Below are 21,173 nucleotides of genomic sequence, written 5' to 3' on the forward strand. Positions count from 1 at the left end.
GGGGTGGGGGGTGGGGGGGTTGTGGGGTTTATTCTGTTATTCTTTTATTGTTGTTAACACAGGATAGATTGCACAAGTTTGAAAAAGAAAGCAATCAAGCGCCAGGATGTAATTTATTACTGGCAGAACTGCTTGGCAAGCAATAAACCAGCGTTAGAAGTGAAACTAAAAGTAGCTGGAACAAAACATCTTTCAAGTAAAACAACCCTTTTTTTTTTTTGTAGAAAAGCTTCCTCTTGAGTAATATAAATACTATTGTCCAAGCAGGACTGCTGGTGTTCATTTCAGCTGCTAAAGAGGATGTCTGATTCATTGTCTGCTTTACTTTAAGTCACGCATCTGTTATTAATATAAAAGGTTTTAGCAGTTAGTTAAGTCACGCTTATTTAAGAGCTCAATAAAAACTAAAAGCATAGCCATGGTTGTTTGCTGAGATCGATCAGCTGTGGCTGCCATCTCGAAAAGTATGGATGATCTGCTGTGAAACGACACACCAATAAAAACTCAACAAATGAGCAAAAGAATAGTTATAAAAACAATAAATAAAAGAAAAAAATAAAGATATCATAACCCGATCTGGTTTAAATGCATTTAATCACTTATCTAAATATGCAAATGAGCTAAACCTGTCCAATAAAATATAAATTTATTTCAAGAAATATTTAAAAAATATTTTATTTAACCATAATGTAAGAAAAAATAAACAAAAAGGGAGATTTTTAAAGCGCAAATACACCTATTATGTACACATTCAGTGTTTTTTTTAAATATTTTGAAACTATATTTGTTAACATCAATAAAAAACAAGATTTTATTACATTGTGAATGAGATGTTACATAATAATATTTAAAATCTCTATGAACAATAGTTACTTTGTAGTAATGCTTTTAAAATGTACAGTATACTATCATAAAAGTAGGCTTTACACTACTACATACTACTACTACTACTACTAAATATTAAAATATGCATTTATACTGAAAAGAATCTAACCCGTGCCAATAAGTTGTTTTTATTTTGGGTCCAGATTTGTTGGGTTGTGGTGAAAGCGTCTTTGTTTGGAAGTTTCATTGACATTTATCCGGACCTTGAACCTAAACACGGAGCCATTACTCCACACGTTTATGGTACAGAGTTTTAACACTGTTCAGAGTCCTGTTGTTGATATCATTACTTTACTGTCAACAGCAAAGCGACTGAGAAGAAACCATAAAATCCGAAGGAGGTCGGAGAGAAATCAAACTAAAGTCAGAAGTTTAAAGTTTGGGAAAGTGAAAGTAGAAGTCATGTTTGAGAGATATCACTGAGGTTTTTCTGGTTTGTTAGATTCTGGGAAGTTGTTGCAGCATTCCTGTGTGCAGTTTGTGTGGGGAAATGCCACAAATAATAATAATTTAAAAAACAACAACTTTAGAGTAACAAAAACAAACAGAAGAAGAAGAAAAGGGTGAAAAGAAAGATGAAGTGAAAAAGCATTTTACATCAAACTGATTACGAATAAAAATCGACACAAGCTGCAGGTTTGCTGTCGTCTTTCAAGGATCGCATGCATCTAAAACATTCAAATTAAAATATCAAACTGAATTGACCAAAGGTTTTAAAATGAGAAATATAACACGAAACAGCAGGGATCTGTTCTGAGCTGACGGTGAGATAAGAATTCACCTTTATTGATTCAAATGCAAACATGTGTGTGTGTTTCTGTGTTTGTCAGCAAAATATCATCCTTATTTCATCATGCTCTCATACAGGCCGAGTGTCAACACAACAGCAAAGTGTTTATAAGCAGGTTTAACCTCAGCTGCTGCTTTATGGTTTCTTATGATTTTGCTGCTAACTCTGTTAGCCGGGAGGGTCTGTAGTCCTTCGTTTTCACCGGTCCTGTGGATCAACGTGGAAGTTGAGGAAATGTAAAGCTTCACTTGATAGTCCTTTCAAAATAAAACTACAGTGGCAGAAAGACCCTGGGATGCTTCAAGTTGTTTCTTTTTAATTATGTGCTTTCAGGAGAGGGGGTGGGGGGTACGTGTTGTGTCAACAAAAAGAGCCTCAACTGGGAAGAGCACTGTTAAGAAAAACACTTGTCACGAACGATTGCTGGTTTAAAAACCAAAAAAATTAAATAAAATTCTCTGTATTTTTATTTTGAATGGGAGTTATTTACCACCAGCCTCTGGATTTGTTGCTGCTGACAGAGAACGGTTTGAGTCATGAGTTTAAATGAAGTTTGCGTCGCGAGCCCGCGGTAACTGACTGTTTCCCCGCCGCAGCTGACCGGAGCCAACGCCAACAGCTGGCCCACGCACCTCCATCCGTTCAGCAGCAAAGCAGAATATCATCTGATGAAGCACACCTACCAGCAGCTCCAACACAGCGGCTATTACTGGGGACCAATGACCATGGAGGAAGCACATGAAATACTCTCGCACACACGGCTGGGAACCTTTCTCCTCAGGTAACACTACAGCTCGTTTCACTTTCTGACCTTTCTTTTTAAACAGCAAACCCACAAAATTTTCTGCTTGACTCTTGCTCTTTCGTTATTCTTATTTTAAATCATTTCGTCTCAAGAATTTCACTCCTTTCTTAGAATAACTTTGTCAAAACACTTAGTTTGATAGTTTTCAGTAAGTTCTTCTTGGTGTTTTTGTTGGCATATTTGCTCATATTTGACAGACTTTAGTCTGTTTGTTTCTTTTGTTGACAAGCATATGTCAGTATTATCATTCAGGAGTATTATCTGCCGTCTTTCATGTCAGCGTTTTAGACTGAAACCATGTTATGATGAGAAAGGGAAGATGTTATGCGTGACCTCATGTGATAGATGTCAGAGTGCGTTGTGTGAACGACTCTCAGCATCCACACTACATTTTAGCTCAATATCTGTAAAATTGGCTGAGTTAAAGCCATTTTTGGGGTTGCTAATGTCAGTTAGCTGTGGCGGCCATCTTAAATCGGGTTGACTCTAAAAGTGAATCAATCCAAAATCTGTCCAGTGGTTCATGAAGTTTTTGAAAACGGACAGAGTGGACTCTAATAGTTAATGGTAAAGTTTTACAAACAGTTCTTGCCTGATCTGTTAGTGCTCTGAGTATGTGTTGAGGATGACTCTCAGCAACTACCACATCGAGTTTTAGCGCAATACCTGCAAAACTGGCTGAGTTATAGCCTTTCTTCTGTGTGCTACCGTCTACAGCCGAAGGTGAAGCGCTGAAAGTAAGGTGCAGAAAGTGACTGCATGCTGCTGTGCTCCTCTTGCAGGGACAGCGGTCAGCCGGACGTCTTCTTCACTCTGAGCTATCAAAGCGAAGACGGCCCGACGAGCGTCCGTGTCCAGCTGAACGACCTGCTCTTCAGCCTGTACGGCAGCCACAGGACTTTTGCCTCGCTCTTCGCCCTGCTCACCTTTTACACCAGCTCCTCCTGCAAGCTGACGGAGCCGTATCGCCGGCAGCGCCCAGAGCACCTGAAGCAGCTGTGCAGGAGAGCGTTTGTGCGCACCTACGGAGCGGAACAGATAAGCACCTTGCCCGGATTTAGCACTCAACTCAAAGCCTACGTCTGTGCGTACCCTCACAGTATATAGGCCAGAGGTGTCCTGTCCTGCCCTGGTCCTGGAGGGCCACTGTCCTGCTTGTTTTAGGCGTGTCTCTGCCCTTCAGCAGGCCTTCAAGTGCTGCAGAAACCTGGTAATCACTCACTCAAATCAGGTGTATCAAAGTAGAGAAACTCATTTGGACACACCTGTGGACGCAGTAACCTTTGTTGTAATAAGATAAAAAATATATGTTTGTGTTTTACAGTAAACATATTTTTCTATAATACCATGTATCAGAAACTTGCAGCTTGTGAGTATTTCATCTGCAAACTGTGTATTTTGTTTTGTTTGGTTATTTTTGCACTGATCACAATTGAATGTTGTACAGAGCGCACACACGCACACACACAAAACAAAACTGAACTAAACCAGGAAAAAAGAAAGAACCGTAAACACATTTTATTATTTTTGTTTAAAACTGTAATATTCCAAGTTCAGTTACTGGTACATTTTCAACACATGGTTCATGAACTGGTTATAATAGATGATCTATTTATTTTAGGGTACTTTTTTAAGACCACGTGGGGGAAAAAAAAGATGTTCAAGAGTAAGCATTGTGCAGCTTTGGAGTATTTCCTGTACTGTACCAAAACAAAACACCTGTAGCAGCAGAATCCTTTTATATTACTAATCTTCTCATCACAAAAAAAACCCAAAACATTTGAATTGGACTATGGCAAGAGCATGACTATGTGTTTGTTTCAGGATTGTTTCTCAGTTAAATTTTGAAATTTTATCAATAAATTGTTGTGTTTTGTTGTATTTTGTGTGTATTTAAAGTGTGGTCAGACACTGCCAACCTGCAGCTGTTAAATATTTAATGGAGGTTTGCCTTAAAAAACAAGTTCGTAGGGATTTGACCAAATTTTGTGATTTGTGCCATTTTTTAAAATCTGATCTGCAGCTCGCCATCACTTGAAATCGTTTTTTGTCAGTTACAGCTTTAGGCCCTAAGTGCTGCCTGTTTCGTGTCTTGTTCTTGTTTTTCAAAACGCCTGTTCGTGTCAAATAAATATTTCACTTGCAAAAGGAGCAGCACACTTAAAGTTTTATTTTTACTGACGGCCTAAAGGGTGCAGCCGGTCAGCGTCGAAATCCCCTGGTTGTGAAGTGGATCATTCGAGATGATGTGAATACTTCCCCGTTTTATTTCTGGTCAGGATGGATTTAGTTCTGTAGATGTGAGAGCATCTGTCTGTAATGCTTCCACTTCCACCGTAGATCTCTCACTAATTTCTCACAAAATCTGTACGTCCAGAAACAGGAACTAGTTACTGATGACAATACTTGAATAAACTCTACTTAGTAAAGAAGGAGTTAGTAACTAAAGTGAGAACTAGGATCTTTTTGACATTTCTATGTAATGTTCCGTCTTTTTTCAACAAGATTAGTTGCTCGTTTCTGAACATTAGATGTACAGTAATTATCACCCGCCACCAAAAGGGGCCATGTGTGTGTGTGTTTTATGAAGCACTAGACAGGTTTTAATGAAACTCCTTGAAGGTAATCGCTGGATGGACGTCTACAACCGATTCACTTTTGGAGTCAGCCCAATTCAAGATGGCCGCCACAGCTGATCAACATCAGCCGACACACAAAAAAAAATTGTCAGTTTTGCCGACACTGAGCTCAGATTTGATGAGTAAGAAGCAGCTGAGAGTCACTCACAGCACATACTCGACATGTGAGGTCGCGAAAATGTTTCTTAGTTTAAAACTTCAGGATGAAAGACAGCCGGTGACATGCCAAAGGAATGCTAAGCCTTTAGGTGTAATAATTACTCCAGACTTGATTTGTGCATCTCTGGTCTGAGGCCAATACATTTTTTTTTTTTAAATCTTGACATGCTGCCAACAATCCAATATAAACTGAGGTTGCTGAATGTATCCGTCTGTCAGAGAGTTGAGTAAACTAAACAAACTGTGCCGCTGAAGACCGTAGGGTTTTAATGCTAGTTAATGTAGCGTTCTTTCACGACGGCATGTCATGTTTGAGAACGAGTTGTTTTATAAGCCTGAGAAACGATAAACAACAGGCCCTAAATTAACTGGCCATCAGCCTAGCCTGGACAGAGACTTTTACTCTTTTCCTCATAGTCTGATACGGTAATAAATATTGATAATTATTTGACAGAACATCACTTTAAAAGTGTCACGGCTGGAAGGAGGATGAGCCCAGGAATGCAAACCACACGCTGAGTTAAAAATAACCTAGATGCGTATAAGGCAGAAAACAGCAAGCTACACAACTGGGGAAGAGGTCAAACAGGGATCAGGAGGGCAAACCGGACGTGGCATCTACATGCTCTACTGAGGACTGAGTGGAAACACAAAGACTGTAAGGTCTGGGGGCTGGGACAGGTGAACGGGGAGCATGTGTGGATGGGCGAGGGGAGCAAAGACTAAATGCACCGAGAGAAATACCAAACAAGGAAAACATCACAATAAAAACACAAGGGACACGAGAGTAACAAAACACAGAAACTTGATCACAAGGACAAGAAAAAAAAACACTTTCAGAAAAAATCCAGATCCTGACCAAAAAAAGGACCAGACTGTCCCTTTAAGTTACAGTTACTGAAAACATGTCTGCCTCTTATAACAACCATCCTTCACTGTGTCAGTACGCAGAGTACGACTTGTACATCATTTCAATTCAAGTTTTTACTGTCATCTGTTCCACTTCCTGTTCTAAATCTGACTGTCAGTGACCCCTTTACACTAAATTAGCACTGCGCCATGGAAACACACACACAAACACACAGAGTTTTCTAGTCCTCAGTTTGTTTCTGTCTCATTAACGTTACGCATGTTAATGTGACACCAACTGTGACACTTTGAGCGAACTTGTAAAACACCTTTTAGCAACATATGTATTCAACACCCACGGCTAAGGGTGATCATGTTTTTACCTCTACACCTGAATAATCTTTGGAGTCAGTCCAATTCAAAATGGCTGCCACAGGTAACTGCTCTTAAAACACACACACACAGACACACACACAAATGGCTGTAGCTCAGTCAATTTTACAGATACTGAGCTAAAATCCTTTAAATATTGGAGTCAAACCTATCTGTTAGCTAAATTTCTCATGAACCACTGGACAAATGGTATTGAAACTCTCAAAAAATAATCATTCAGTGTACTGTACATTTACATGTAACAATATGCTAACAGATCTCCTGATCTGGCATGAGATTGAGCATCATTGCATCTGTCTTTTATCCACATAAGAGGATGAATGTTTAAAACTCTCTCATGAAAGGAAACAGGTGATATACATTCCCTCAAGGAATGGTAGGCTTATATTTTATGACTTTAATCATAAAGAGGCCCTTAAAGAATTTTAGTCCTGCGCAAACATTTTAGGCAGGTGTGAACGTGTTGGCAAATATTACTAATAAAAAAGAATCCAGACGAATTCCCTATGTCAGTTTGCAGAAATTCAGCCCTAAAATTGCAAGGAACCTCCACCATGCTTCACTATTGCCTGCAGGCATTATTGTACCACGTTTCAGCCCTTTGGCAAATAAACAGCTTCCTGCCACAGTTAAGTATTTCAGGATTTGACTCATCAGTCCAGGGCTGCTGCTACCGTATTTCTGAACTTCAGTTCTTGTGGGTTTTTTTTTTTTGTACAGCTGAGTCACTTTGGTTCAATTTTATGTTGGAGGAAACAGTTATTCTGCAGAAATATTGATGTTCCTGCCACAAGTGCTACAGCTAGCTGCTGCTGCCCATTTACACCTGCAAATTGAATTGTAGGTGAACAAATGTGAAATGTCCGTGATGTAAAAGTTTATAAAATAGCGTTCAAATAAACTGGTATTTCAGGTTTGGGCTGTTTAGATACTGAAACAACTTTGCTCCTGGGTCAAATTGGACTAGCCATTAGTTCCTCCCCAGTCAGGTCAGAATTAAAGTCTGATGGTTATTGAAACTGTCCCATAATTATCAACATTTAAGTGCCATTAATCTTGTATTTATGGTGACATCAGTCGCATAATACAGAGTATAAGGAAAAGGGAAAACATCTCCCTCCAGGCTAACCTAATGCTAATAGCTTGCTAAACTGGGGCTACTTTTATATTGTTTTTCAGGCTCATAAAACAACTTTTTCTCAAAAATGCAGGTGTAAGATAACTCTTTATCACTTATTATTAAACCTCTACACTTTTGCATGACGCAGTTTGTTTAGTTTTTCACTGTTTAATAAACCGATCAACGCAGAGTCACAACTCAAACGTGGGTCTCCTGAAGGTGCTTAATGTATCAGTCCGACTGATCAACGAGTCCGGTCAGTCCAACACTACTCGAACCAGTGTGGCGGAGTGATACATACACCGGCAGCGGCAGGACTGTTAGCTAGAGCGACATCGGTGTGTTTACACGAACGCGTACCAGTGAGAAAACAGCGACAAATTAAACAAACGGTGTCATGCAAAAGTGCACAGGTTTAGTATTAGCTAATGCAGCGTTCTTTAATACCCGTATGACATTTTGAGACCGAAATGTTTTCATATTAGGCCTGAAAAAACGATATAAAAGCTAGTGGTTTGGCGAGCCGTTAGCCTCACCTGTAGGAAGACTTTTGCTCTTTTTTTCTTCAAACTCGTGTCCTGTGACTAAATATTGATACTAAAGTACTAAATACTGATACATTTTTGACAAAACATCACTTAACAAACCCAAGAGACCATCTCTTTAAACTATCTCTTCAAAGTGATGATGTAGCAACAACAGGTAGCCTAAGTAATTAATTCATAACTTATCCACGGATTTCCTCTGAACTTTAATGTGACCTGCTAATAAACTATTTATTATTCTAAATGATATATTTCTTTCTACAATATTGCCCCGTGAACCGTCTCGCGCTCAGAAAGTGCTTCAGTAGCGCGTGACTTATTGGGGACGTCGTTACAGTAACTGCCTCTCGTGACCTGTGCACCCTCACGCGCGAAGACTGGGGTCAAGCATACCGGCCTGGCCACGCGCTGAAATGTCCCTTGCTTATGTAACGTCACAAACAAACCGTGGCTGTTTGTGCGTGCGTGGTGCCCAGTGCGAATGCGCGCGCGCGAGAGCTGCTCCAGCGCCGCGGGGGCGACGTCGGCGACACGTCCAGAAAAAAATAAAATAAAAAATAAAAAAAAACTCACCAGCGGCTTGAGGCCAGAGAGGAAAGGAGGGCTCGTGGGATTTTAATGGTGCGGGGTTTGACCCACCGTACATGAGGGGCGCTCGAGCGCCACCGTTTTCACGCACGGACGCACGTAGACCCGGTGAAATCGTCACGCGGGTAGAATCCGTGGATTCTGTCGCGAGTGTTCCTGCGCCGGCAGAGAGCATCCAGTCCGGTCCGGACGGTTCGGTCAGACTGTGTGTGTGGACGGGTCGGTGTGGAGGTGGACGCCGGGGACCTGCGCTGGACTCGTGGCCGAATCGCAGTGTCCCAGTCCCGGGGAGCATCCATCCCATCCCATCCCTCCCCTCTCCTCTCCCCTCTCCCTCCCTCCGCGCGTCAGCTCCAGCGGGAGGCCGGGAGCGGCGGCAGGATGTAGCGGCGGATTAACATAGGAGAGAGGGGCGCTGAGAGGAAGAGAGCTGGACCGAGTGGACCGGGGTGGGTCGGAGGGGACATGGGGAAGGACCAGGAGCTGCTCCAGGCCGTGAAGACCGAGGACCTGCTGACAGCGCAGCGGCTTCTACAGAGACCACGGCCAGGAAAAGCCAGTTAGTATCCATCCTGCTGCCTCTAACACACACACACACAACCCATCATTTCCAGGTCAGGACAGTACAAGCTAAATCTAATGTGATGCCATTTAACCTAAATGGTCCAGTGAATGTGTGTGTGTGTGTGTGTGTGTTCGCCTGTGTGTGTTTTTTGACGTTGAGATAATGATGACGTTGCACTTGTGTGAGAGCAGTCATCAGGGTGTAATTAGAAATTAGGAATGCTTGTCACCCCGACTCCCCCTGCCGTGCATTTCTGTGTGCATGAACGCACAGAAAATACAATCTGTGTGTGTTTTCATACAGTAGGGATGATGATGATGATGATGTGTAGAAGTAGCTACACACACACCGAGGTCCTGCTCTGCTCTGGGACAGAGGGAGGGATTATTGGTGTGTGAAGACTCCAGATGTTAGTGGTAATAATGTGATGGTCGTACACGTGCAGACATTTTCGCTCACGCACGTGTGTCATGCTGGAGCCCAGCGTGGATTCAGCTGGGACTCGAGGTGATAATTAGATTTCAATTACAGCCTTGAAACTGCTCTCCTCCTCTCCCGTTTCTCTCTCTCGATCCCATCCCCTCTGCTGTCACCCACTTCCCTCTCATCCTCGCCACCCTCTCTCCTCCTGTCCGCTCCTCTCACTCGGGTCCGATCGTGTGCGCGTGTTTGTCTCCGAACATCGCAGCGGTGCCACAGAAAAGAAAAATGCCTCTCCTCAGATGCCAGAACGGATCAGCTGTGAGGGCTCAGGGCCGCTGCACACTGACAAAGAGAATGGAGGGGGTAACCGTGGGTTGGAGGATGAGGGAGACGAGGACGAGGAGGAGGGCTGGTGTGTGAGTGAGGGTGCAGGACAGAAGGAGTGAAACACTGAGATATGGATGCAGGGAGGTGAAGAAACAGTGTGTGTTTGAATCCAGGTTTATGTTTGAATAATTAAACAGTAAGCCAGGTTTCCCTGCTGGAGGATTGTTGCCTTCGCAGACACACTCTTTGCACAGAAACACACACACTTCACACGTCGGGTGTTAGTCATGTGCCTCGCTGTGTTTGTATTATTAATAGAATGCTAATGAAGTTCAGAGCACCAGTGTGGCAGGTTAGGGGGGGCAGGGGCGTCGTCGTGGTTGTTTGTGCTGTCAAATGGCACAAATTGATGTTGGGGATTAAAGGAACTGAGGTGGGCACAAGGGCAAGTGAGACCATTTAACTTCACAGCCTGTCATGGTTACTGTGGAACTGGAAGGCTGGCACCATTTTACATCTCGGAGAGAATGGAGAAAAAGGAAACATTAAACATTGGGGGAACGTGTTTACACATTTTCTTGGCAGTAAAATATCTGTACAGTTACAGTAATGTGTGAAGTCTTGAGTCCCTCATTTCTCTATATTTCTCTTTTTTAAAGCAGACAAATTTATTTATGATCTTCTAAAGAGGCTTTTTGAAGGTTTTCTTTGGACTTTGGGCCACCTAACTCTGACCTGGGAATCTTTCAGGCATTAAAAAAAAGCTCCTTAACTCAACAGATGAACCAGTGGTTTGTGTCCACGTAATGAACAACTTAGCCAAAAAACTATTTTAAAAAAGAGATTTTTACTCAAATTCTAAATTGCTTCTAGGTGTGAGTGAGCATGTGAATGGTTGTTTATCTTGATTGTCTTCACGCATCCCCGTAATGGACTTGCGACCTGTCCAGGGTGTCCCCCGCCTCTCAAAAAGTAGCTACTGGAGATGGGCACCAGCTTCCCGTGACCCAGAGAGAAAAAAGCGGGTAAAGAAAATGAATGGATGAACTTTAAGGTGCTTTGGTACCAAAAGCATGTCACAAAGACACAATTTGTTCCCATTTCTTTGGTTGAATTTGAAAAATACCAAAGTTAGGACTGTTTGATGATCAGCTGTACAATGTAGATTTTCTTTTTTTATTTTTTTCAGGCATGATACTTCGTTTGTCCTCCTCCTGCTCTGCTCACTCGGCGCAGTAATGCTATCATGGTCAGGTACAAGACTAAACAAAAAACAAGTGAAAAAGCGTCCAAAGTCTAAAAAACGAGTTTAAATAAAACCTGAAGAATTACTGATTAAGACCGCTTTAAAAGATTACAAGAGAGTCTGGCTCCTTGGAGGCAGTTACAGATGAGTTAAAATCTTTGCACAGTATATTTGCTGCAGACAGAAGCTATTCACTTTAGCCAAGCTTAAAAACTGAAACAGAGGTGAAGCAGCCAGGCCAGCTTTGTTTAACAGTTGTAAAATTGAAGCATGGATGTCACATTAGTAGAAATTTGTCATTCATTAAGGAAACAAAAAATGCATCACAACGACCCAGTAAGAAGACCCAACAAACCAGATCCTCCCATTTGCAGCATTAGGTTATGAACATTTATTTAGCTAACTTGTCGTAGTTTGATTCTTTTGAAGTTTGGTGGCGTTGAGTAGTTACGAGTGATCAGTGTTTTACCTGAAGGAAGTAGCAGGCAGATCGGTCTCAGTTTGGAGAATCCAGGAGAAACTCTTATGGGAGAGTCGAGCTCACTGCTGCTCAGAGCAGGGCCTGTTTAGGAGCAAATCCCCCCCATCTTTGTTAGGTTTGGAAACTGGTGACGATGTAAACTGCTTAACGTGAAAGCAATGAGGTGTAAAAATACAAAAAATAGCATTTGCTCATGTTCCTATGAAGGTTTAAGTTGTATCAGATGTTGGAACATTGATTGTAAATGAGCCCTGCTCTGATTAGCTGTTAGCTTAATTACAGGTTCTTTAAACTGAGATTGCTCTGACGGCTGTATTAGCCTATTGCAGGTAAGACACTGACAACCGATAACTACTCAAAACAACTCCATTTATCAACCCTAAACTATCTTTTTAAAGTGTTGTGATTTAAAGTCATAAGCATTACACATCTGCCAACAGGAGTAGGAGACACAAACGTGCAGGACACTTGCAAAATCTTGAAAAAAAAAGATAAAAGTAAAAAGAAAGTCATTTACATTTACTGCTTCACAACGCAGTCATGTAGCTTTTTGATAAAAACTGAAACCATTTTATTACTGTAATCAAAGCCACCCAGTCAGGTAATTTACTTGTGTTTATCTTTTATTAAACACCTTTTGTTACAAAATAAACTAACCATAAATCATAGCAGCTAACCACTTCATTTAACTGTCAGGCAGTGTTATCTGACATTGAAAAAAATACTGTTATTGTTAGATAAAATTGGCAGGTACTGTATTTCCAGTATGCACCACCTATGATTAAAGAAAGTTGGCTTTGTTTTAGAAAGAAGACAGTTTTTTTCTTTTTAAATTCAAAACATTGATCAATAACAGCTGTTTGTTCCCCAGTGTATTTAAAGTCTTAAAACAAAACTGCACAGATCATTCAGTCGTCTGAGCAGATCCCTCCTGACCCTGATGTGACAGACGCTCGCCAGTTAATGACAGCGGTGAAACACGAAGAGTCGTTCAGAGTCACGAAGGCGATTCGACCTACAGACGAAACAGACAGAGAAATCTTAAAACTGATGGGAGGTGAAGTGCTAAAGAGAGGAAGAGTCACTCTGTTTGACATGTGGGAATGGCAAAATAATCACAGAGTGATGCTTCTACCTCATAGACCAGCTTTGGCAAGGAGCAAAAACTTTTAATAAGCTAATTTTATTTTGGCTCACTGAAAACAAATATTGATTTTCACTGTTATGTGCCCCAAGGTGACTTTAAAAAAACATTAATTAGCAACAACAAACATGTTTTTATAGAAAAAAAAACACCAGTGACCAGCTTAAAAAAAAACAAGCTTTTTGCTCAATTTTTAGTTTGTTGACCAGGATATATAAAAATAATCCCCTCCAGTTTTTGCTTGATTTATTAGTGAAATATTTACTCTGTCCAAGAACAGCAAAGCTTGATATGCATTCCTTCAAAGAGTGCCAATATCATTTTGTTTTCTTTAGTTTTATTATTCTGTTTGGCAGAATAAATGTTTAGTGTGTGTCTGGCTACATTTAACCTTTAAATTAAGACTTTACTTCTTCCATGTACATCAAAAAGGCCAAAGTGTTGCAGATGGATATATTTTTTTTTTAACTTTTTTTTACTTTAACCAATACAGTTGGTTGTTGTGTGTTTTACCTTTGAGTGAATGTCTCATATTAAACAATAACAATAAACAAATTATATATTTTTTGAGTCCATAATAAGACTAATCTCTGCCTTGATGTGTCAACAAGGTCTCATAAATCAAATTTACTCCACTGAAATATGAATAAAGTTCATTTTTTAAGCTTTGTACTAATATTAAATCTGTTATATATTTAAAAACTAGAAATCATTTAAATGCTGTTAGAATAAAGATTGAATTGTCAGCGAATCCTGTGACAAGTTGTCAAGCCTCTCAGTGCTTTTTGAGCTCCTCCTCAGCTGAAGGCCGTTTCTTCCACCTAAGGACATAAATCTTTATAATCAGGTTGTTTTTTTGAAGGATCAGTCATTTAAACAGCTAGGCAGCATTGCTTTCACTAGACGGCGCTTAAATAAAAAGAAATGGCGAATCGAACATCAAAAACAGTCATTTGGTGCTCCCATCAGTATTCAGACGTATTGCTGACAAAGAAATTTCCACGGCTTTGTTCGACGTAATGAACGAGCGCGTAAGTGAAACAGTTTACTGCACCGATGCATTTTCAATAATTTTAGACAAATTCAGCTCATTGGCACGGAGGAGTCAGCTCCAGCATTACAATAATTGTGAGTCAGATTCATTTAATTTTGATGGATTCTGTTAATGGTGGGTTTGTAGTATTTCTTGTAGCAACTTATCTTAAAATATTTTTTATCAGTTTTTGACTCAAACTTTAATTTTCTATCGTTTCAGGGAAGCAATTCAAAGAGAGAGTGAAATTCACTCTTAAATAAGAGTTGAAATTTTTTGAATTGGAGTTCTTTGGAAAGGTTGTGAACATTTAATATCTTACCTGTTGTAGATAGCTCTTTGAACAACCTCAGTTTGGGAAAAATAAAGTATAATTCTGACTGGATTGATGAGCTAACACATACTTTCAGTGGGGCCAAGACTGAAATTGACTCAAAACATCCCCAATCTAAAAAAAACCCCTGAAAGTTAAATCAAATTCCTTTTTTATAATCCTTTACATCGCTCTCTATTTTGCATTATAAGCTCATTTACATCGTCTTTATGGTTATTTGCAAGTGCAAATAGCAGCAGCTGCAGCACTTCCAGCAGTAATATTATAATATTTCTGCCAGAGGAACTGTGAAATGTGAAACTGATCACAGCGTAATGGTTTATAAAATAGCATTTGTGTGAACTGATATAAAATTTTTGAGATTAAATTTGTTTTAAGATGACAGCAGTCCACTTTGGTCTTGGCCCTCCTTGAACTGGCCATCAGCTCATTAATCTGGTCAGAAATAAACTTGCCTATCTGCAACAGGGAAGATGATGTTTGTTCATAACATTTCCACAGAAACCTATTTTAAAAGGCTCTGCACTATACAATGCAAATTTCTAACCAATTTGTTAATGTTTTTTAAAAAATAACTCTTATCTAAAATGATGTGTGAACACCCTTATCATAATTGTATCTCTTATTTTGTAGTGAATAACTGAAATGCTCTTTATCAGTGATCAGGGAGCCATCTTTTTACACAGCTCATGCTCTATAAATGGTTGGGAGTAAAAGGGTCTGATGCTGGCATTTTACCAAGCAAACCTGACGGTTTAAACCGTCAAAGCAGGAAAAGAGCAGTGGCTAACAGGAACGCAGTCATTGTTGTGTTAGCTTTGTGTGTCGATGTGACGCTCAAGCATAAATTAACTTGGCTCTAAAATCCCCGGGTCAAAATGGATTTAGCACCAGCACAGTTCTGAGTTAAATATAGCCCAGCTCTATCATCTCTGATCTTGCCACAGCTCTTGGGTGGATTCAGTCTGTCTCCGCGTCATCTGTCTCCTCGTGTGGCTCCACACTGACTCTGTGATGCTGAGATCAAGACTCTGTCGGCTCCAAACAATCTGCTGCAGGACTCCTCGCTCTTCTGCTCACTAAACATAGCTCTTATTCTCGCCGGTTGATTGGGTAGGGGCAGGTTAATCATCCAGCAAAATGAATTCGGGACCAGTCGGACAGCATCCCGATTGTACGTGTCGCCCGCCTCCAAAAGACGAAGGTGGGCGATTACCAAAACAACTCATGCACCATTGGACGATTTTTAATTAATCCTACAGAAAGTAACCATTGATGTACATCTACAACTGATTAATTTTTAGAGCCATTTCAAGATGGCTGCTACTGCCAACTGATCTTACAAACACAAAAATGGCTCATGACTCTTTTTGTAATAGTTCAGTTAAAATTTAGTGTGGTAGTAGCTGAGAATCATTCACAGCACACACTCCGAGTGCTGCTAATTGTGCAAGACCTTTGCTTAAAGGTTTAGCATTAAGTGTTGGACTCAACCATGTTTCTCTGTTAGCAAAATATCTCATGAACCTCTTGACGGATTTTAACAAACTTTTCAGAAAGCCATCGTTGGGTGTACGTCTACATCTGATTAACTGCTGAAGTCAGTTCCGTTCATGATGGCTGCCACAGCTAATAGATATTAGCCAACACTGAAATGACTATAAGTCGGTCAGTTGAGATAAAACGTGACGTGGTAGTAGCTGAGACTTATTCACAGCACATACTCTGAGAGGTAACACTTCTCATAATATTGCATGAGATAATGTTGATTTCAGAGTTTGACCAAAATGGCTACAGCGGCATCATTTCCCAACACAATAATCTCAGTCTTAAACTCTGGCATTAAAGGCGGCGGGCGATAAGCACGTCTTCAAAGAACGCGTGGCCTTTAATTAAGAATATAAATGTAAATAAATGCAACTTTTGCAGTTTGATTGTCTTATTGATTTTCTGATTGTAGCTCTTTAATCATTTAGTTAATTGTCTGTGACCCATAATCAGGTCTCTTGCATGTACTGTAGGTGAAGTGTGGAAGCAGACAGAGAGGAGACACGTCACCGGTTTGGTTTGATTTGGACTTCTTACACTGAAACTCTAAATGCATGATGGCAGGAAAGGTTAGAGGTGGCAGAAACTGGACTTTGCAGCCTTTCTGGTAATGAGAAGCCACGAGAAAACCCTCCACTTCAGCTCTCCTGAGCTTTTAGGAGTGTGCTCAGTTAGTTTTTCCAGCCAGGAGCTACGACCTTGTTGGTGCTCGCCGATAACGCAGAGTGGATTCAGGCTCAAAGCGAAGGACCGGATTTCATGTCTGACAAAGTCCAGATCGGACAACGATAGTTACAGTTTGACGGAGATTATATTATCATGTCAGTGCCTGCCAAGTGATTGACGGCCTGAGGATGGCACGTTGAGGGGTTGCCGTGGTAACTGCAGCTCGGTTGCAGCGTTCTGCCTAATTTTATGATAAAAGAATATGATCCCCGGTCTAAGGACACCAACAGAGAAACATCACTGTGATGCAGTAAAACAAGAAGGACATGTCAGGGAAGGAGAATAAAATGATCAAACGATTTTAATTTAACGTCACAGTTTGAAACAACTAATAAACTCAGGCAGAAGATGTGAATGAAGTGAGAGAATCTTCTGAATGACTAAAAATCAAAAAGACTGAGTGATGAAGGACAGGTTACTACCTTCCTTTGATAAGATGCATCTGAAAGTTTGATATTTAGTCCTACTTTTATGTTTTTTATGCATAAGGAATACTTTTAAATTCCTGCATGAATTTAACTTGACATAAACAGAACAAAGACAAGACAACTATTATATTTGTTCTAATATTTCAGGAAAATAATCAAACACAGCGTTGTTTGTTTGGTTGCTTTTTTGCCTCCACAGAACAATTTAGTAGCTGCTTTCGGCTCATCTGCGTATTCTTTAGCAAACTAAAAACAAATTGTAATTTGGCACATTTGCCAGCAGTAAATATCCAGTCATGGTTTAAAGAAGTTTAATTTTCTTTCAGTTCTGAGGTCATATTTGTTAAAAAAAAAACAAACAAAAAAAGCATTTATTGGCGTAAGATGGCGGCATATTGCATGCCAAAGTTTTAAAGAAAGATCTTGCACGATTCTGTTTGTGCTCAGGAAATGTGTTGAGGATGACTCTCAGCTACAACCAAACCAAAGTTTATCTCAGTACCTGTAAAAATTGAGTTAGCCATCTTGAATTGGGTTAACTCCACAGTTTTAGATGTACATCAAGTGATTATTTTCTGAGCATTTCATTGAAGTCCATTCCCTGGTTCATAAAATATTTTACTAACACAACAGACCAACAAACAGTCACATTATTGTCCACCCTTAATGAGCGATAAGTAATGTATGATCTGTATTAGAGCTTAAAATTAGATAAACAGTAAAACACGACAGTCAATATTAACCAAACCTCAGTCAAAATGCAGAAGCAGTTTGTGCAAATCACGTCATGATGTAATAGTTTTCAGATTTATATTTAGCTGCAATAACTTGAAGTATCTGTCTGCTGTATGACCATATCAGTTCATCTCACTGCTGTACTGAAATCATAGACAACTCCATTTACGCCATACTTCACCCAGTCAGGTTTGTGGATGTTTGTTTTTGCAGTGATCCCACCATAGAATTTTAATCAGGTTGAAATCTGGACTCTACCTGGACTATAGGAACCCCGTTAATCTTCTTCTTAGCCATCGTGTTGTAGATGTGCTTTCTTTTTGGTTTTATTGTCCTATTGTATGCCTGTAGCTTCAACTGCTGGATAGATAGCCTCATATTTAACTTTAGAAAACCTCATCACTCTGAGGACTTTATGGCCCTGTGGCTTCAAAACACACCCAGATCATCACCCCTCTATTACCGTGCTTAACAGATGGTATGGGATGTTTGTGCTGATATGCTGTGTTTGGTTTTTAATCAAAGTGGCGCTGTGATTTGTAGTTAAACACTTTCACTTTGGTCTTGCCTGTTAAAAGGAAGTTCTGTCAGAACTTCTGGTTTGTGTGGAGGCAACTTTAGAAAACTAAGCTGTGCTGCCACGTCCTTTTTAGGCAAATGTTTTCTCCTAATCCTCCCTAACGACTCATACTTGTTCAGCCCACATTTGTCTGAGAATTGAACAATTTGAGGGAACTGGTTGGGAAATTTTTTGAGTATTTTTCCGCTTTTCTTGAAAGTGACAAACTCTAAATTATTTCAAAATTACCCTTCTCTGATTTATGAGCAGAAGCTGTTGTTATTCTAAGATTATTGCTGATGCCTTTCCTTCTTATTAACACATCCATAACACGAGAGGTTCTGCTGGGGAGGGCAATGATGTTCTTAAATGATTTTATTCAGTGGACTGCAGTCTTGTCTCTTTAAAAATGGTTCGGTCCCCCTTTTCAGAATTCAGATTCAGAGGAATCTACAATGATACATTTCCACACAGGTGTTATGGAAATCAGACTTTCTAATCTTTACATTAACACAAGCTTCACTCTCACCTTATTCTTTTCCAAATGAAATTATTTGACTCTAATTTCAAACTACCTGCTTATTTAGGATGTTCACCTGCAGTCAACACTCACAGATATGTCGTATTGAACATATTGAGGTAGACGTATTGATCAGTTTCCATCAGCTACATCCGAGCTTTGCTAAGCCAATAAACAACAGGTACATCTGTGGACAGAACAGCATTTTCATCAGTATTGGCCAATTCTCATGGTTTTTAAATACCATATGTCAGGCGCATTGTCATTTTTGTAACTGCACGGAGCCCTGCACGACTATAACTGAGCCTTAATGCTGCGAGCGGTGCGACTTTACCAAAGTCGTACTAAAACATTACGACTTCTTCCATATATAAGGTGGTCTGGATTATAAGCCACACTGTTGTTTTTTGAGAAAATTGAAGGCTTTCAAGTGCGCCTTGTAGTCCAGAAAATACAGTTTTTAAAATATATATTATTCAAGCCTCTTCAGAAGTGGTTCTGTTACTTATTTCTTCTGAGAAATGCTTCGTCTGTACCATGACACATTTTCAAACAAGCTCTGAGGAAATCAGATTCTGATCCTTTTTTTTTTGCTTGAGTATAAAACTTCACTCAAACCCTGATTGAGAGCCTGTTTAACTCCAGCTTCAGATTGTTCCTTAATCTTAAAGTTTCACACATTTAACAAACACAGGTTTGTCACGTTGAATCATGCTTCTTAACTATTGCTGTTTAATTTGTAAATTGAGATTTTTTAACTTTTAAAACTCAGTAGAGATTCCAATATTGGCCTTTTACTTGAGAAATCTGGCAAAATCTACAGCATCTACAAACACTTAACACTTGCTGAACCATCCGATTGTTACAGAAACAGTTAAAACTACAAGAGTAGGATTCTTGTCAGAAAACTTCAGGGGTTCCTTCGCCCCTGTGGTTCTCTGATGACAGCACAGATTCATCAGCTGGGGGAGGGGGGGATGGTTTGGGTCTTATTTTTAATCCAACATAGATACGGGGGGGAACCTAAACGTGCGCTCGAGCAGCCAGCCTCTCTAACACGCACACACACACACACACACATAGGAAAATTATGTCAGCTGCAGAGTGTAAACAGAACCAGCAGAACCACCAATCAGCACGCGCTCTTTAGCAAATTACAGGGAAAATTAGAGTGTGAGAGCAGGATGAAGGGATGAGGAGCAGATCGGGCTGCAGGGAGAGGGAGAAGCTTTTCAGCAGATTACAGAACAGCTACAGATTATGGCCAGTGGATTAAGAGGGTTTGACCAAATAAATAAATAAAAAGTAGAGGCAAAAAGACAAGCAAGCAAATTTTTTTCTGTCTTTTCCTTAGATGTAATTTTTTTCCCAGCATCTCCTAATGATCAATTTTAGTTTTTTTCATGTTATATAATCACGCATACGGTAATTACACAATCAAACTAGAGAAGCACTGAAGCAAAAATCACACATAATGAGCAGATAAAAATATGGCAACGACCTTTCCAGCAAACACAGAGAATTTACATCTTCTGCCTTTTCCTGCACGCTGGAAATAAAAATAATTTCAGAAATGTGCGTGGTTATGTATTTTGTTTGATATATTCATACCTTTGTACACAGATTATGTTTGATAATCCTTGTATTTTGGGGTTTTGTTCAGACAAAACAAGTAAATGTAAGTAAACTTTAATTGACCAAATAACAACTAATTGTTGATTTGAACAATAAATGTAAATATTGATTACATTTATTGTTCAAATCAACAAACTAGTCATTGAACGTGAAACACAAAATAATTTGCTACATTTTCTTTCAGCTGTTCCCTTTTTCAGGGTTCTCCACAGCGAGTTGTCCTCCTCCATCTAACTCTTCTGTGTCCTCTGTCCTGCATGTCCTCTAACTGCATCCATATGTCTCCTCTTTGTCTTTTTCCTAACATCCTTCTACCAATATATCCACTGTCCCTCCTCTGCACATGTCCAAACCACCTCAGTCTTTCCTGTCTAACATCTCATCATTTTTTTTCTGCTCGGCTTCCATTTCCTCTTTGCCAAATCTGCCAAATTTTCCAAGCTGCTGTTTCCTTGGATTTTTGTTTATTTTTGTTAATAAGGTTGTTCATCTGTTTCCGTCTGATCTGTATCACCCAAACGTTTATAGTGGTATAAGCAAAGCCAAAAATGACAAGGCAGGACTTGACAGGATTCAAACTCGCAGCACAACGACGAAGTTTTAAGAGTTTTATTGTGGACTGGACAGGAGCGGGACCTGGGACTCTGAACAGGACACTCACGTGACCGTCGTGGACTGGAACCGGAACAGGTAAGT

At 40.0% G+C, this 21,173-nt stretch overlaps 2 protein-coding genes across 3 annotated transcripts in view; both read left to right on the plus strand.

Annotated features, from left to right (window-relative positions):
• The window catches only part of LOC108250426 (suppressor of cytokine signaling 1), a 7,954-nt gene extending 3,323 nt beyond the window's left edge, over nt 1–4,631 (plus strand). The window contains exons 3-4 of the mRNA XM_017440337.3: nt 2,272–2,456; nt 3,263–4,631. Of these exons, the coding sequence (XP_017295826.1) occupies nt 2,272–2,456; nt 3,263–3,587 (510 nt within the window). The 3' untranslated portion in view covers nt 3,588–4,631. The remainder of the gene's footprint in view (nt 1–2,271; nt 2,457–3,262) is intronic.
• A 4,155-nt stretch (nt 4,632–8,786) lies between these two features.
• si:dkeyp-9d4.3 (caskin-1) overlaps nt 8,787–21,173 on the plus strand; it is a 49,642-nt gene continuing 37,255 nt past the window's right edge. The window contains exon 1 of one of the 2 annotated variants that reach the window (XM_037974945.1): nt 8,787–9,332. In XM_037974945.1, coding sequence (XP_037830873.1) covers nt 9,239–9,332 — 94 coding nt within the window. In that variant the 5' untranslated portion in view covers nt 8,787–9,238. The remainder of the gene's footprint in view (nt 9,333–21,173) is intronic. The other variant, XM_017408082.3, reaches the window with a different exon arrangement.

Source organism: Kryptolebias marmoratus, linkage group LG3 (genome assembly GCF_001649575.2).
Source record: "Kryptolebias marmoratus isolate JLee-2015 linkage group LG3, ASM164957v2, whole genome shotgun sequence".
Taxonomy (NCBI): domain Eukaryota; kingdom Metazoa; phylum Chordata; class Actinopteri; order Cyprinodontiformes; family Rivulidae; genus Kryptolebias; species Kryptolebias marmoratus.